Source organism: Leucoraja erinacea, chromosome 6 (genome assembly GCF_028641065.1).
Source record: "Leucoraja erinacea ecotype New England chromosome 6, Leri_hhj_1, whole genome shotgun sequence".
Taxonomy (NCBI): domain Eukaryota; kingdom Metazoa; phylum Chordata; class Chondrichthyes; order Rajiformes; family Rajidae; genus Leucoraja; species Leucoraja erinaceus.
Window position 1 is genome coordinate 82,552,447 of NC_073382.1, and position 15,353 is coordinate 82,567,799.

The 15,353-nt window shown below is 56.5% G+C and overlaps 1 protein-coding gene across 3 annotated transcripts in view; it reads left to right on the forward strand.

Moving 5' to 3' along the window:
- Positions 1–14,694, forward strand: part of LOC129698348 (arfaptin-2-like) — a 24,771-nt gene extending 10,077 nt beyond the window's left edge. For 2 of the 3 annotated variants that reach the window (XM_055637440.1, XM_055637441.1), the window contains exons 2-9: positions 4,000–4,107; positions 5,414–5,522; positions 6,047–6,154; positions 9,139–9,257; positions 11,416–11,637; positions 11,867–12,024; positions 13,032–13,206; positions 14,500–14,694. In XM_055637440.1, the coding sequence (XP_055493415.1) occupies positions 4,009–4,107; positions 5,414–5,522; positions 6,047–6,154; positions 9,139–9,257; positions 11,416–11,637; positions 11,867–12,024; positions 13,032–13,206; positions 14,500–14,655 (1,146 nt within the window). In that variant the 5' untranslated portion in view covers positions 4,000–4,008 and the 3' untranslated portion in view covers positions 14,656–14,694. The remainder of the gene's footprint in view (positions 1–3,999; positions 4,108–5,413; positions 5,523–6,046; positions 6,155–9,138; positions 9,258–11,415; positions 11,638–11,866; positions 12,025–13,031; positions 13,207–14,499) is intronic. The other variant, XM_055637442.1, reaches the window with a different exon arrangement.
- Positions 14,695–15,353: the final 659 nt, after the last annotated feature.

The window sequence follows — 15,353 nt, forward strand, 5'->3', positions numbered from 1 at the left end:
ATGAAAGATATGCACAAAAGTTACAATGATAAAGGAAACAGGGCATTGTTAGCTGTTTGTTGGGTGAAAAAAAGGCGTTAGTGCGACTTGGGTGGGGGAGGGATAGAGGGAGGGAATGTCGGGGCTCCTGAAGTTAGAGAAACCAATATTTAGCTGCCCAAGCGAAATATGAGATGCTGTTCCTCCAACATGTGTTTAGCCTCACTCTGACAATGGAGGAGACTGAGCATTAGGGTTAGGTGCAGAGAGAGAGAGAGAGTGTGAGTGTGTGTCTGTGTGTGTATAGGGGTGTGTGTGTGTCTGTGTGCGTATAGGGGTGTGTGTGTGTAGGGCTGCGTGTGTGTGTGGAGCAGCAGGTGTGAGAGTGTGTGTGTGTGGAGCAGCAGGTGTGAGAGTGTGTGTGTGTGTGTGTGTGTAGCAGCAGGTGTGTGTGTGTCTAGGGCTGTGTGTGTGTTGAGCAGCAGATGTGAGTGTGTTAAACCCTTCCACCTCCACCACAGCAGCAGCTTCCAGGGACTCACCACTCTGTAAAATATACATACCTTGTTCTGCACCTTTAACCATTAAACTTTGTATTGCCCTTTTTATACTGGCGAGCTCCTCGCCAGCTGTTAGTTTTCCATAGCTGGCATGTGCTTCCTTTTCCCCTTTATCCCACATTATTCCACTGGGTTCCAACGTTCCCTGGCCTTGCTCTTGCCTCCTTGTGTTCCCCTCTGGACATGTCCGAGAGTCTCACAGCATGAAACGGGCCCTTAAGCCCAACACGTTCGTGCCCACCAAGATGCCCATCTGAACGAGTCTCACCTGCCCACGTTTGGCCCATATTCCTCTAAACCTTTCCTATTGATGTACCTGTTATTGTACCTGCCCCAATCACCTCGTCAGGCAGCTCATTCCATGCTCCCACCACCCTCTGTGTGAAATAGTGTTGTTGCTGAACCCTTAGCGACTCACATCAGAACGACTCTCAGTTGCCGGGGGGAATCAATCCGCAGAGCTCACGGTCTATTTGTTTCCACGTCGTGTCTTGTCAATCTGAGCTCAGCATTCACCCAGATCAGGGCCTGATTACAGGACGTACACTGCAGATGGACACAATGCTGGAGGAACTCAGCGGGACAGGCAGCATCTCTGGAGAGAAGGAATGGGTGATGTTTCGAGTCGAGACCCTTCTTCAGACCCACCTACACCTCGCCGAAAACAGCCAACATAATCATAGACTAGCTGGAGTTTAGAAGAATGAGGGGGGACCTCATTGAAACTTACCAAATAGTGAGTTTCATCCGCAAACTTCCTAGTGTTGCTCCTAATTCCCTCTTCCAAATTATTAATATAAGCCTTATTCATCCTGGAGCCATGTCTCCGTAATCCCAACTATATCATATTTCTTAACAACTAACTGCACATTCAAATCATCCACCTTATTACGAATGCTCCTTGCATTAAGGCACAAAGTGTGTGCAGTCGCTGTGTTTATCTGGTACCTCTCGTGCAGGAGCAGAGTGCCAGCCCTCCCCACTCCCACTCCCTTTTATGTCCCCCTGTCTCCTTGCATTGGTTCTCATTCCCCTGCCCTGTTAGTAACATAGAAAATAGGTGCAGGTGGAGCCCATTTGGCCCTTCAAACCAACCCTATTCAATATGATATTGGCTGATTATCCAAAATCAGTTCTGGCTTTTTCCCCATAGCTCTTGATTCCCTTAGCTCTAAGAGCTAAATCTAACTAACTCTCTCTTGAAATGTTTAAACGTGGCCGTTAGCTGCACGCATACGCTTCCTCGTTGTTGACCCACTGTTTAGCTTACACCCACACGTGTAGCAACACTGCCTGCCACAACAATAAGATCATGAGAGGGACAGATCTGGTCGATGTCCAGAGTAGGGGAATCAAGGACCACAGGACATAGGTTTAGGGTGAAAAGGAAAAGATTTAATAGCTGTTGAACGAAGGTAGTTGAGGCAGCGATTATCCCAACGTTTAAGAAATATTTAAGAAAGATTATCCCAACGTTTAAGAAATATTTAAGAAAGATTATCCCAACATTTAAGAAACAGTTAGACAGGTTCGTGGATAGGATAGGTTTGGAGGGATATGGACCGAGTGCAGGCAGGTGGGACGACTGCAGCTGGGACATGTTGGCCGATGTGGGCAAGTTGGGCTGAAGGGAGCTGTGTTCATGCTGTATCACTCTATGACAATAATAAACGTAGACTTTGGCTGCTGCCTGTTGCCTTGGTGCTGGAGCAGCCTGCCACCTGGTGGGCACTCAGTGTGCAGCAGACGGCTGACGGGTGGACACTAGGTGCAGGAGTAGGCCATTCGGCCCTTCGAGCAAGCACTGCCATTCAATGTGATCATGGCTGATCATACACAATCAATACCCCGTTCCTGCCTTCTCCCCATATCCCTTGACTACACTATCTTTAAGAGCTCTATCTAACTCTCTCTTGAAAGCATCCAGAGAATCGGCCTCCACTGACTTCTGAGGCAGAGAATTCCACAGATTCACAACTCTGGGTGAAAAGGTTGTTCCTCATCTCTGTTCTAAATGGCCTATCCCTTATTCTTAAACTGTGGCCCCTGGTTCTGGACTCCCCCAACATCGGGAACATGTTTCCTGCCTCTAGCGCGTCCTATCCCTTAATAATCTTATATGTTTCAATAAGATCCCTTCTCATCCTAACTTCCAGTGTACGCAAGCCCAATTGCTCCATTCTGAACAACAGCCAGCCAACCATGTCATCTCTGGGTGCCCACACTACCACCCACCAAATGGAGCTCAGGGCCTGGCAGACATTGATGCAGTAACAACAACCTGGCTGCTCAACACCCGGCTTGAGATCTAACTATTCCTTTGGTTTATGTTTCATTCGCAAGAAGAAGAAGCTCCATTCTATCCAAATATGACAGTCCCGCAATCCCGGGAATTAACCTGGTGAACCTACACTGCACTCCATCAAAAGCAAGAACTAGACCAAGTGGGACCCGTTGGGTCCCTGTCACACGGGGGAGGCCTAGTCCCCCAACGCAACAATATTCCACCCCTCACCCATAGCCCCCAACTGCACAGGGGGGGCTCATTTCCCCTTATCCCCCCAGCACTCCCTCCCGGTCAGGCAGCATTTCTGGAGATCATGGATAGGTGTTTTGAGTCCGGACCTCGTAAACTGCAATACCTACTTCTCATCGGTACCTCCTAATCCCCTGAGACCCCAAGTCAACATCACTGGGACCCCCTGTAACTGACACGTGCCCCTGGGACCCCCCCACCCCCCGGCAAATACTGACACACTTCAAGATGACACCCACTCATTCAGCAGCACCCCATGCTGACAAACTAGTGGGACAAACCCTGTGCAGGGGCTGTGAGGGTCCCCTTGGCTTGCGCGGCCCCCTGATCCCATTGCCTCCACTGACCGTGATGACCCATTGCCCAGGTGGATGTTGCAATGGCAGCCTCTCATTGCAGGCAGCCTGTGGCTACAGTCAGCCACCCCTAGCCCAGTCTACGTCTGTCTGTCTGCGGTGTGGGAGTGGATGGGGAGGGCTGGCACTCTGCTCCTGCACGAGAGGTACCAGATAAACACAGCGACTGCACACACTTTGTAGTGTCCTACACACTCCGCTGCTGCATGTGTGAGACGACGAGTGTGTGTACGCGTGAGTGAGCAAGTGTGTTGGTGTGTGTGTCAGAGTGGGTGTGTTCACGTGTGTGTGAGTGTGTCTTCACGTGTGTGTGTGTGTGTGTGTGCGCACGATTGCAAATTGCGATCAAGGATAGTGCGAGGGTCACCAATGAGGTAGATGGTAGTTCAGCACTGCCCTTCCTCAGATGCAGTTACAGGTGGGAAGTGTTGAGAGGGTTATGAGAGATATAGATGCGGTAGACAGTCTGAACCTTTTCCCTGGGATGGGAAGGTCGATGACAAGAGGGCGTTGCGTTAGGGTGAGAGGGGGAAGCGTGTGTGACCTTGAACCCTGGGCTGTCCGGCAGATCTGAACGATGACCGACGGGGTCATGGGGAAAGCGGCCACCATGGAGATCGCCATCAACAGCAACGGTGATAGTGCCGAGCTGCCCGAGGACGACAGCCTGGAGCAGGTAGGGGGGAGGGGGGTAGGAACAGGGGGTCTGGAGAGGGGGTGGGGGTGGGGTAGGAACAGGGAGTCCAGGGAGGGGAGAGGGGAGCAGACTCTAGGGGTCCGTGTGTACCCCTCACGCCCTCCCCATGCCCCTTCTCCAGGCTCCTTGGCAGGGGCACGGCGGTGGGTCTGACTCTGGCAGCGGCTGTTCACCGGCCCAGCCAGCACCCTGTGTAACCCTGGAGTGTCACCCCCTGTTACAGTCTGGGGTCAAGGAAAGAGCGCTCACATCGCGGCCCAGTTTCCACCGATCTTTCCACAACCGCGCGCAAGAAGTACACGACGCACAGGACGCCATTGTATGCAGATCCCGACAAGCTGTGGCTGCACAATTTCTAATGTTGTCTTCTTCTTGTGTATGGCGTGCACAGCCTAAAGTTGTAGGACACCTGGTTCTGGATTTGATTGTGCACGCCAGGTTGATTGCATTCATCGAAACAGGGCGGACCACGTGAACGTTGCAATCTCCCACCCCTCTAATGTTGTGATCTGGTCTCAATAAGAAGTACCAGTCTCTATCGGCTCTGTCTCCCCCAGTTCTAGTGTCTATTCCGGTGTGTCTCCCCCAGTTCCAGTGTCCACCGCTCTGTCTCCCCCAGTTCCAGTGTCCACCCGCTCTGTCTCCCCCAGTTCCAGTGTCTACCCCGGTCTGTCTCCCCCAGTTCCAGTGTCTACCCGCTCTGTCTCCCCCAGTTCCAGTGTCTACCCCTCTGTCTGTCCCCCAGTTCCAGTGTCCACCCACTCTGTCTCTCCCCAGTTCCAGTGTCCACCCCCGCTCTGTCCCTCCCCCAGTTCCAGTGTCCACCGCTCTGTCTCCCCCAGTTCCAGTGTCCACCCCTCTGTCTCCCCCAGTTTCCAGTCCCCCCCAGTTCCAGTCTCTGTCGGCTCTGTCTCCCCCAGTTCCAGTGTCCACCCGCTCTGTCCCCCAGTTCCAGTCCACCCACTCTGTCTCCCCCAGTTCCAGTGTCCACCCGCTCTGTCTCCCCCAGTTCCAGTGTCCACCCGCTCTGTCCCCCCGTTCCAGTGTCCACCCGCTCTGTCTCCCCCAGTTCCAGTGTCCACCCCGGTGTGTCTCCCCCAGTTCCAGTCTACCCCGGTACCCCACCGCTCTGTCTCCCCCAGTTCCAGTTCCAGCTCTGTCCACCCGCTCTGTCTACCCGCCCCCCCCCAGTTCCAGTGTCCACCCGCTCTGTCTCCCCCAGTTCCAGTGTCTACCCCGTGTGTCTCCCGCAGTTCCAGTGTCTACCCCGGTGTGTCTCCCGCAGGACCTGCAGCAGGTGATGGTGTCGGGCCCCAACCTGAACGAGACCAGCATCGTGAGCGGTGGCTACGGTGCCCCCGCCGACGGGATCATCGCCACCGCCTCCATCAAAGGTGATTCCCCACGGACAGACAGCAGGGTCAACGGGCCGAGTGGCCTGCACCGCGGGGGGCGGGGGGAGGCAGGGAGGTGTGGGGGAGGGGAGGTGTTCGCAGGAGGGGGGTGTGTGTGCAGGGGGGGGGTGTGTGTGGGGGGGGGGGGGGGTGGGAGCTTTGTGAGGGGGTGGGTGTTGAGGTGGGAAGAGGTGAGTGTGTGAGGGGGGATGATGTGTGTGGGACTCTGGGGAGAGTTGGGGGCTGGGTGGGGAGGAGCAGAGATGAGGGGGTGGGACACTAGCGTTGGGGGGGTAGGAAGGTGAGTAGGGGGGAAGTGGGGGTTGTGAGGGGTGGAGTAGCTGGGGTGTAGGGATGGAGTAGTGGGGGGGAGTGGGTTGGGGGTAGGGAGGTGAGTAGGGGGGGAGTAGGAGGGGGAAGTTGGGGGGTAGGTGGGACACAGTGTGGGTGTGCCTGCTCTCTCTAATCCCCAGAGTGCAGGCCAGTCTGCCCGGCACACATTGATGGTGTTTTCTCCCTTGCAGCCGAGCTAGAGGCAGTGCAGCTCCCGTGGAGGGACAGGGCAGTGACAGGAACTAAAGACGGAAAATCCCTGTTCAGTCTCATTCCGAAAGTCAGGATTTGCAAAGCTAGTAGGCAGCAAGTATTCACCAGATAGTTGTTAAACGCAGCGATTACAGTGTGTGTCTGTCTGTGTGTGTGTGTGTGTGTGTCTGTGTCTGTGTGTGTGTGTGTCTGTGTGTGTGTGCGTGTCTGTGTGTGCGTGTCTGTGTGTGCGTGTGTGTGTGTGCGTGTCTGTGTGTGCGTGTCTGTGTGTGCGTGTCTGTGTGTGTGTGTCTGTGTGTGTGTGTCTGTGTGTGTTTGTGTGTGTGTGTGTGTGTGTGCGTGTCTGTGTGTGTGTGTGTGTGTGTGTGTGTGTGTGTGTGTGTGTGTGTGTGTGTGTGTGTGTGTGTGTCTGTGTGTGCGCGTCTGTGTGTGTGTCTGTGTGTGTGTGTGTGTGTGCGTGTGTCTGTGTGTGCGTGTGTCTGTCTGTGCGTGTGTCTGTGCGTGTGTGTGTCTGTGTGTGTGTGTCTGTCTGCGTGTGTCTCTGTGTGTGCCCTTTGTGTGTGTGTGTCTGTGTTTGAGGAAGGACATTTCTGCTATTGAGGGAGTGCAGCACAGGTTCACCAGGTTAATTCCCGGAATGGCGGAACTGTCATACGATGAAAGAATGGGTCAACTGGGCTTGTCTTCACTGGAATTTAGAAGGATGAGAGGGGACTTATAGAGACATATAAAATTATTAAGGGATTGGGCAGGGTCGATGCAGGAAACATGTTCCCGATGTTTGGAGAGTCAAGAACCAGGGGCCACAGTTTAAGAATAAGGGGTCGGCCATTTAGAACGGAGATGAGAACAAACATTTTCACCCAGAGTTGTGAATCTGTGGAATTCTCTACCACAGAAGGCAGTGGAGGCCGATTCACTGGACGCTTTCAAAAGAAAGTTAAGGGCCTGTCCCACTTGGCGATTTTTTCGGCGACTGCCGGCATCATTGACTGACATATTAAGACACCGAAACATTTGCGGCGTGATGACGTATGACGAGCGGTGTATTTTCAAGTGAGGCAACGGTTTTTTTGCCGCCGCTGAATTTTGAAATGTTCAAAATCTTTTGGCGACCCTGATATGATGCCGGCAGTCGCCGAAAAAATAGCCGAGTGGGACAGGCCTTTAAGATAGAGCTCTGAGCGCTAACGGAATCCAGGGATATGGGGAGAAGGCAGGACCGGGGTACTGATTGGGGAAGATCAGCCATGATCACATTGAATGGCGGTGCTGGCTCGAAGGGCCGAATGGCCTACTCCTGCACCTATTGTCTATGTTACTGTAGATTAAACTCCATCTGCCATTTCTCCCCCATTTCCATCACTAAGCTACGTCCCACGGCGTACTTCTGTTCATCGTCTGTACGCCACCATTTGGTGTTGTCTGCAAACCTCTCTACATGTATGTACACACCTCTACATGTATGTACACACCTCTACATGTATGTACACACCTCTACATGTATGTACACACCTCTACATGTATGCATACATCTCTACATGTATGTACACACCTCTACATGTATGTACACACCTCTACATGTATGTACACACCTCTACATGTATGCATACATCTCTACATGTATGTACACACCTCTACATGTATGCAGACATCTCTACATGTATGTACACACCTCTACATGTATGCAGACATCTCTACATGTATGTACACACCTCTACATGTATGCAGACATCTCTACATGTATGTACACACCTCCACATGTATGCAGTCTACATGTATGTACACACCTCTACATGTATGTGCACACATGTATGTGCTCTACATGTATGTGCACACCTCTACATGTATGTGCACACCTCTACATGTATGCGCACACCTCTACATGTATGTACCCATCTCTGCATGTATGTACCCATCTCTGCATGTATGTACCCATCTCTGCATGTATGTACCCATCTCTGCATGTATGTACACACCTCTGCATGTATGTACACACCTCTACATGTATGTACACACCTCTACGTATGTACACACCTCTACATGTATGTACACACCTCTACATGTATGTACACACCTCAACATGTATGTACCCACCTCAACATGTATGTACACACCACTGCATGTATGTGCAAACCACTCTGCATGTATGTACACACCTCTACATGTATGTACACACCTCTACATGTATGTACACACCTCTACATGTATGTGCAAACCACTCTGCATGTATGTACACACCTCTACATGTATGTACACACCTCTCTACATGTATGTACAGGACATTTTTATATCTCACAGCAGTGGTCCCAGCACAGATGCCAGCAGTAAAGAAAGCAAACTCAATGCTAGCATTTATTTCAAGAGGGCTTGTACACAAAAACAGGGATGTAATGCTGAGGCTCTATAAGGCGCTGGTCAGGCCACATTTAGAATATTGTGAGCAATTTTGGGCCCCCATATCTGATGAAGGATGTGCTGGCTCTGGAGAGGGTCCAGAGGAGGTTTACAAGAATGAGTGGGTTAACCTATGATGAGTGTATGTCGGCACTGGGCCTGTACTCACTGGAGTTTAGAAGAATGAGGGGGGACTTCAATGAAACATGCTCCCGATGTTGGGGGAGTCCAGAACAAGGGGCCACAGTTTAAGAATAAGGAGTAGGCCATTTAGAACGGAGACGAGGATACACTTTTTCTCACAAATAGTGGTGAGCCTGTGAAGTTCTCTGCCTCAAGAGGGCGGTGGAGGCAGGTTCTCTGGATGCTTTCAAGAGAGAGCTAGATAGGGCTCTTAAAAATAGCGGTCAGGGGATATGGGGAGAAGGCAGGAACGGGCTACTGATTGGGGATGATCAGCATGGGAGGGAGCATGAAAGGCTTGAATAGAGTGGATGTCGAGAGGATGTTTCCACTCGTGGGAGAGTCTAGGACTAGAGGTCACACTCAGAATTAAAGGGGGTGTGGTGGGGGTTTGGGGTGTTGGGGAGGGGAGGGTGTTGTGGGGGAGGGGTGTTGGGGAGAGGAGGGGGCTGGTGCCCTGTGTTGTGACCCCCACAAGGCTGTGTTGCAGGGTCCAGTAACGTTCACCACTCCCAGAGCAACCCCGTCTCCACGGGTAACGAGGCAGCGCGCGGCATCGCCGGGGAGAAGTTCGACGTGGTGAAGAAGTGGGGCATGAACACGTATAAGGTGGGTGTGTGTGTGTGTGTGTGTGTGTGTGTGTGTGTGTGTGTGTGTGTGTGTGTGTGTGTGTGTGTGTGTGTCTGTCTGTGTGTGTGTGTCTGTCTGTGTGGGGGTGGGTGTGTGTGTTTGTGTGTGTGTGTGTGTGTGTGTGTGTGTGTGTGTGTGTGTGTGTGTGTGTGTGTGTGTGTGTGTGTGTGTGCGCGTGGTGTGTGTGCGCGTGGTGTGTGTGGTGTGTGTGCGCGTGTGTGTGTGCGCGTGTGTGTGTGTGCGTGTGTGTGCGGGCGTGGTGTGTGTGCGCGTGTGTGTGTGTGTGTGTGCGCGTGGTGTGTGTGTGTGTGTGTGGGTGTGTGTGCGCGTGAGTGTGTGTGCCCCCCAGCATGTGTGTGTGCGCGTGGTGTGTGAGCGCGTGAGGTGTGTGCGCTGAGAGCGTGTGCGTGTGGTGTGAGAGAGCGTGTGTGTGAGTGCGCGTGGTGTGTGAGCATGTGTGTGTGTGTGCGCGAGCATGGTGTAAGTGTGCGCGGTGGTGTGTGCGCGTGGTGTATAAGCGTGGGTGTGAGCGCGTGCTGTTCTGCCCGTGGTAGTCCGCGCGTGGTGTGTGCCAGCCACTCATGTGTGCGCAGTGGTGTGATCCCTCTGTCCCTTGCCCCTCTCCACCTCCCTGTGTGCGCAAGGTGTGGTTGTTGGTGGCCACATCCTGTGTGTATTTGTTGAGTGTGTGTGTGGGTGTGTGCGAGTGTGTGTGTGCGCGCCCGCGTTTGTGTGAGAGAGCGTGTGCGTGTGTGGAGTGAGTGTGTGCGGCCGCATTTATGGTTGTGTGTGTGAGTGTGAGGGAGCGCGTCTGAGTGCGTGTGTGCACGAGAGAGCGTGTATGTGCGCTAACATGCGCGAGAGAGCGTGTGTGTGAGTGCACGAGAGTGAGAGCATGTGTGTAAGTGTGCGCGCGGGTGTGTTGCATGAACCCGTATAAGGTGGGTGTGAGGTGCTATTCTGCCCAGCTAGTCCATGCTATCCCACTGCAGCCACTCATGGCCAGTCCCTTCCTCCTCTCCACCTCCCTGTAGCGCAAGGCCTGGAGTCCTGGCCACATCCTGCTGAATTGTTTCTCAGTGACCGCTCCTGTGGTCACTGTAGTTCTCTGGCCCCAGGGATGTTTCTCACCCCTCACCTCTCTCTCTTACTGCTCAGTGTCCCACATCACTCCCACATCCAGAGACCCCCCCTGCCCCCACCCCCCCCCCACCTGCTCCCCACCCTCCCCCCCCCCCCCAGCGGTGGTCCCCTCTCAATGTGCTCCCACCTGCAGGCCCGTCTCCACAGCTCAACCCCCCCCCTTCGTCCCCCCCTGCCGCTCCCCTCTAGATCTCCCCACACCGTCCCCACCTGCTCCCCTCTCCCCACACCGTCCCCACCTGCTCCCCTCTCCCTCTCCCCACACCCGCCCCCACCTGCTCCCCTCCCCCTCTCCCTCTCCCCCACAACCATCCCCACTGCTCCGCTCTCCCCCCTTTCCCCACACACCGTCCCCACCTGCTCCCCTCTCCCTCTCCCCACACGGCTCCCACCTGCTCCCCTCCCCCTCTCCCCACACCGTCCCCACCTGCTCCCCTCTCCCTCTCCCCACACCGTCCCCACCTGCTCCCCTCCCCCTCTCCCCACACCGTCCCCACCTGCTCCCCTCCCCCTCTCCCCACACCGTCCCCACCTGCTCCCCTCCCCCTCTCCCCACACCGTCCCCCACCTGCTCCCCTCCCCTCTCCCCACACCGTCCCCACCTGCTCCCCTCTCCTCTCTCCCCACACACCGTCCCCACCTGCTCCCCTCCCCCTCTCCCCACACCGTCCCCACCTGCTCCCCTCCCCCTCTCCCCACCTGCTCCCCACCCCCTCTCCCCACCTGCTCCCCTCTCCCTCTCCCCACACCATCCCCCCCACTGCTCCCCTCCCCCTCTCCCCACACCGCTCCCACCTGCTCCCCTCCCCCTCTCCCCACACCGTCCCCACCTGCTCCCCTCCCCCTCTCCCCACACCGTCCCCACCTGCTCCCCTCTCCCTCTCCCCCACACCGTCCCCACCTGCTCCCCTCTCTCCCTCTCCCCCACACGGCTCCCACGTGCCCCTCTCCTCTCCCCCCACACGGCTCCCACGTGCCTCTCTCCCCCCCTCAGTGCACGAAGCAGATGATCTCGGAGCGGTTTGGCCGGGGGTCGCGAACGGTCGACCTGGAGCTGGAGACGCAGATCGAGCTGCTCCGCGACACCAAGAGGAAGTACGAGAACGTGCTGCGTCTGGCGCGGGCGCTGACCGGTCACTTCTACAGCATGGTGCAGACACAGCGCGCTCTGGGCGAGGCCTTCTCTGACCTCAGCCAGAAATCCCCAGAGCTGCAGGTAAACGGCGGGGGGGGCAGGAGAGGGGGTGGGGCTGAGAAGGGGTGGGGGGGGGGGGGGGGAGATGGAACCGCAGCGGTTACCTGTATCTGTGGAGCTTCACGAGTATTGATGTGTCTTCACTGGAGCCTGAACCTGGTGTATCTCACCCCCCCCCCCCCCCCCACCCTGTCTACCCCCCCCCCCCCCCCCCCCCCACTGTCCCCTCACCCCCCCCACCCCGGTGCAGGAGGAGTTTGGCTACAACGCTGAGACCCAGAAGCTTCTGTGCAAGAACGGCGAGACTCTGCTGGGAGCGGTCAACTTCTTTGTGTCGAGCATCAACACGCTGGTCAACAAGACCATGGAGGACACGCTGCTGACCGTCAAACTCTTCGAGAGCGCCCGGTCAGTCCAACGCCCGGGGGGGGACAGTGTGTGTCTGTGCGCGGGGGGGGAGTGACCACTCTATTGCCCCCCCGCAGGCTGGAGTACCACGCGCCCATCGCACGGACCTGGAGGGGAGGGAGTGGGTGCGAGGAGGGGGGTGTGAGGGGGGGGGGGGGGTGAGAGAGGGGGGATTGTGCCCCTGTGAGTGACCGCTCTCTGTCCACTGGCTGGAGTGTGATGCCTACTGCACGGACCTGGAGGGGAAGTGTTGTGAGGGGGGGGGGAGGGGGGGGGGGTGCGAAGGGGGTAGTGCGTGAGGAGGGGAGTGTGTGAGGGGGGGGGTGGGTGCGTGAGGAGTGGGAGTGTGTGTGGGGGGGGGGGTGGGTGTGTGAGGGGGGTGGGTTCGTAAGGGAGGGGGTTTCATGAGGGGGGGGTGTGCGTGAGGGGGGGGGGGGGATTGTGCCCCTGTGAGTGACCGCTCTCCCTCCACAGGCTGGAGTACGATGCCTACTGCACGGATCTGGAGCGGAGTGTGTGTGTGGGGGGTGTGTGTGTGGGTGTGGGTGTGGGGGGATATGCAAGGGGGGGGAGTGTGTGTGTGGGGGGTGGGGGTGGGAGTGGGGTGGGAGGGGGGTGTGTGGAGGGGTGTGTGTGTGTGTGTGGGGGGGGGTGTGGAGGTTGTGGGGGGGGTGTGTGTGTGAGGGGGTGGGGTAGGGTGAGTGGGGGGGGGTGCGTCCCTGTGTGTGGGTGGGGGTACGGGGGGTGCTTACCGCATGGGGGTGGAGGGGGGGTGTGTGTGGGTGGGGGGGGGGGGGTATGTGGGGGTGTGGAGGGTGTGTGTGTGTGTGTGGGGGGGGGAGAGGTGTGGTGTGTGTGAGTGACCACTCTGGTGTGTGTCCGGGGGGGGGAGTACGATGCTTACCGCATGGGCCTGGAGGGTGTGTGTGTGTGTGTGTGTGGGGGGGGGGTATGTGAGGGGGGGGGGGGGGGGTGTGCCCCTGTGAGTGACTGCTCTCCCTCCACAGGCTGGAGTACGATGCCTACCGCACGGACCTGGAGGAGCTGAACCTGGGCCCACGTGACTCGTTGACCTTACCCAAGATAGACCTGGCTCAGCAGCTCCACTCGCTGCACAAGGACAAGTACGAACGTCTACGCAACGACGTCACCATCAAGCTGAAATTCCTGGAGGAGAACAAGGTGTGGACTCACACACACACACACACACACACACACACACACACACACACACACACACACACACACACACACACACACACACACACACACACACACACACACACACACACACACACACACACACACACACACACACACACACACACACACACACACACACACACTGTGAAGGGGCTAGGGTCACCCAGCACTGACCCCGTTCCCTGCCACAGAAACCAGGGGTTATGGGGAGAAGGCAGGTGAATGGGGTTAGGAGGGAGAGATACAGCAGTCGTGATTGGATGGCGGAGTAGACTTGATGGGCCGAATGGCCTAATCCTGTCACTTATGAAGGGAGGGGCAGTGTGGGTTGTATTTAGCTAAGATTAATATTACACAGAACAGGACGTTGCACAGGCCCTTTGGCCCACAATGTCCGTGCAGTACACGCTGCCAAGGTGAACTAATCTCTGCCTGCATGTGATCCACATCCCTCCACTCCCCGCATATCCATGTGCCTGTCTAAAAGCCTCTTAAACACCACTGTCGTATCTGCCTCCACCCCCACCCCTGGCAGCGCGTTCCAGGCACCCACCACCCTCTGTGTAAAACTCTTGCCCCGCACATCTCCTTTAAACTTTGCCCCTCTCACCTTAAAGCTGTGCCCTCTAGTCTGTGACATCCCCACCCTGGGGACAAGGCTGTGACTGTCTACCCTATCTCCGCCTCTCATCATTTTATAAACATCTATCAGGTCTCCCCTCAATCTCTGACGTTCCAGGGACAACAATCCCAGTCTGTCCACCCTCTCCCTGTAGCTGAAACCCTCTAATCCCGGCATCGTTCTGGTAAACCTCCTCTGCACCGTCTCCAAAGCCCCCACATCCTCCCTGTGATGGGGGCGACCAGAACTGCCCGCAATACTCCAGATGCAGCCCGACCCAAGTCCGATAAAGCTGCATGGTGACTTCCTGACTCTTGTACTCGACGCCCCGACCGATGAAGGCCAGCGTAACGTTCGCCTTCTTTACCGCTCTGTCCACTTGCGTGGCCACTGTCAGGGAGTTGTGGACCGCAGATCCCAAGACCCCTCTGTCCACTCACTGGCTGACCCAGGACTGGGCAGTGGGCAGTCAGCAGTGGGGATGTGTGAGGGGGGCCGGTTAGTGTGGGGGGGGGGGGGGTTTTCAGTGTGTGGGGACGGTGAGGGGTCTGTGTGTGTGTGTGGGGGGTGTATTTGGGGGTCAGTGTGGGGGGGAGGGGGTCTGCGGAGGGGGTCTGGGCTGCACCAGACTGACTGCTCTGTCCCCACAGGTGAAGGTGATGCACAAACAGCTACTGCTGTTCCACAACGCTGTGTCCGCCTACTTTGCGGGGAACCAGCAGCAGTTGGAGCTGACGCTGAAACAGTTCAACGTGAAGGTGAAGGTGCCGAGCTCGGACAAGCCGTCGTGGCTGGAGGAACAGTGAGGGGGGGGGGGGCGTCCACATTAAACACACAAACACACACTCTGTTCTCCGCTCCTGCTTCAAACAGACTCAAGAGCTGCTAGAATTTTAGGAACGTTTCTGTGTCGCTTCAGTCCAATCATTTCCAGATGTCTCCACAGTGTCGGGCGGTGCTGGGCTGGACAGCCCAACCCCCCCCCCCCCCCCACCTCCCCCCCCCCCCGACGTGTACATAGTCCTGCTGTGGGGAGGGGGGGGGTCACCCCCCCCCCACAGGACACCGCCTCGTCCTCTGGGGCTGTGGGGACGTACGGGCACCAGGATGGGGGTTCAGGCACCGGAGGGTGGGTTTATGGGCACTGAGGTGGGGGTTCAGGTACCGGAGGGTGGGTTTATGGGCACTGAGGTGGGGGGGTACGGGCACCACGCGGACCATGGGACCGGTACATTTTAGTACCAACTGCCCGGGGACCAGCACTGAGTGGGGAGGGGGGGGGAAGAGTCAGGGGGAGGGGTATAGAGGGAGGGTGAGAGAGTGGAGGGGTATAAGGGGAGGGGAGGGGTAGTCTGGGCTCTGCCCACTCACCACCACCTTGTGAATTTCTGGGGGATCCGGGCCCTAAACCCACAAAGTTCGTTACACCCAGCTGGTGAACTGGGTGGGGGGTGTCCTGCATTGTCATAGCCCCAGTTTCGTCCCCTGCTGTGGGGAGGCTGAG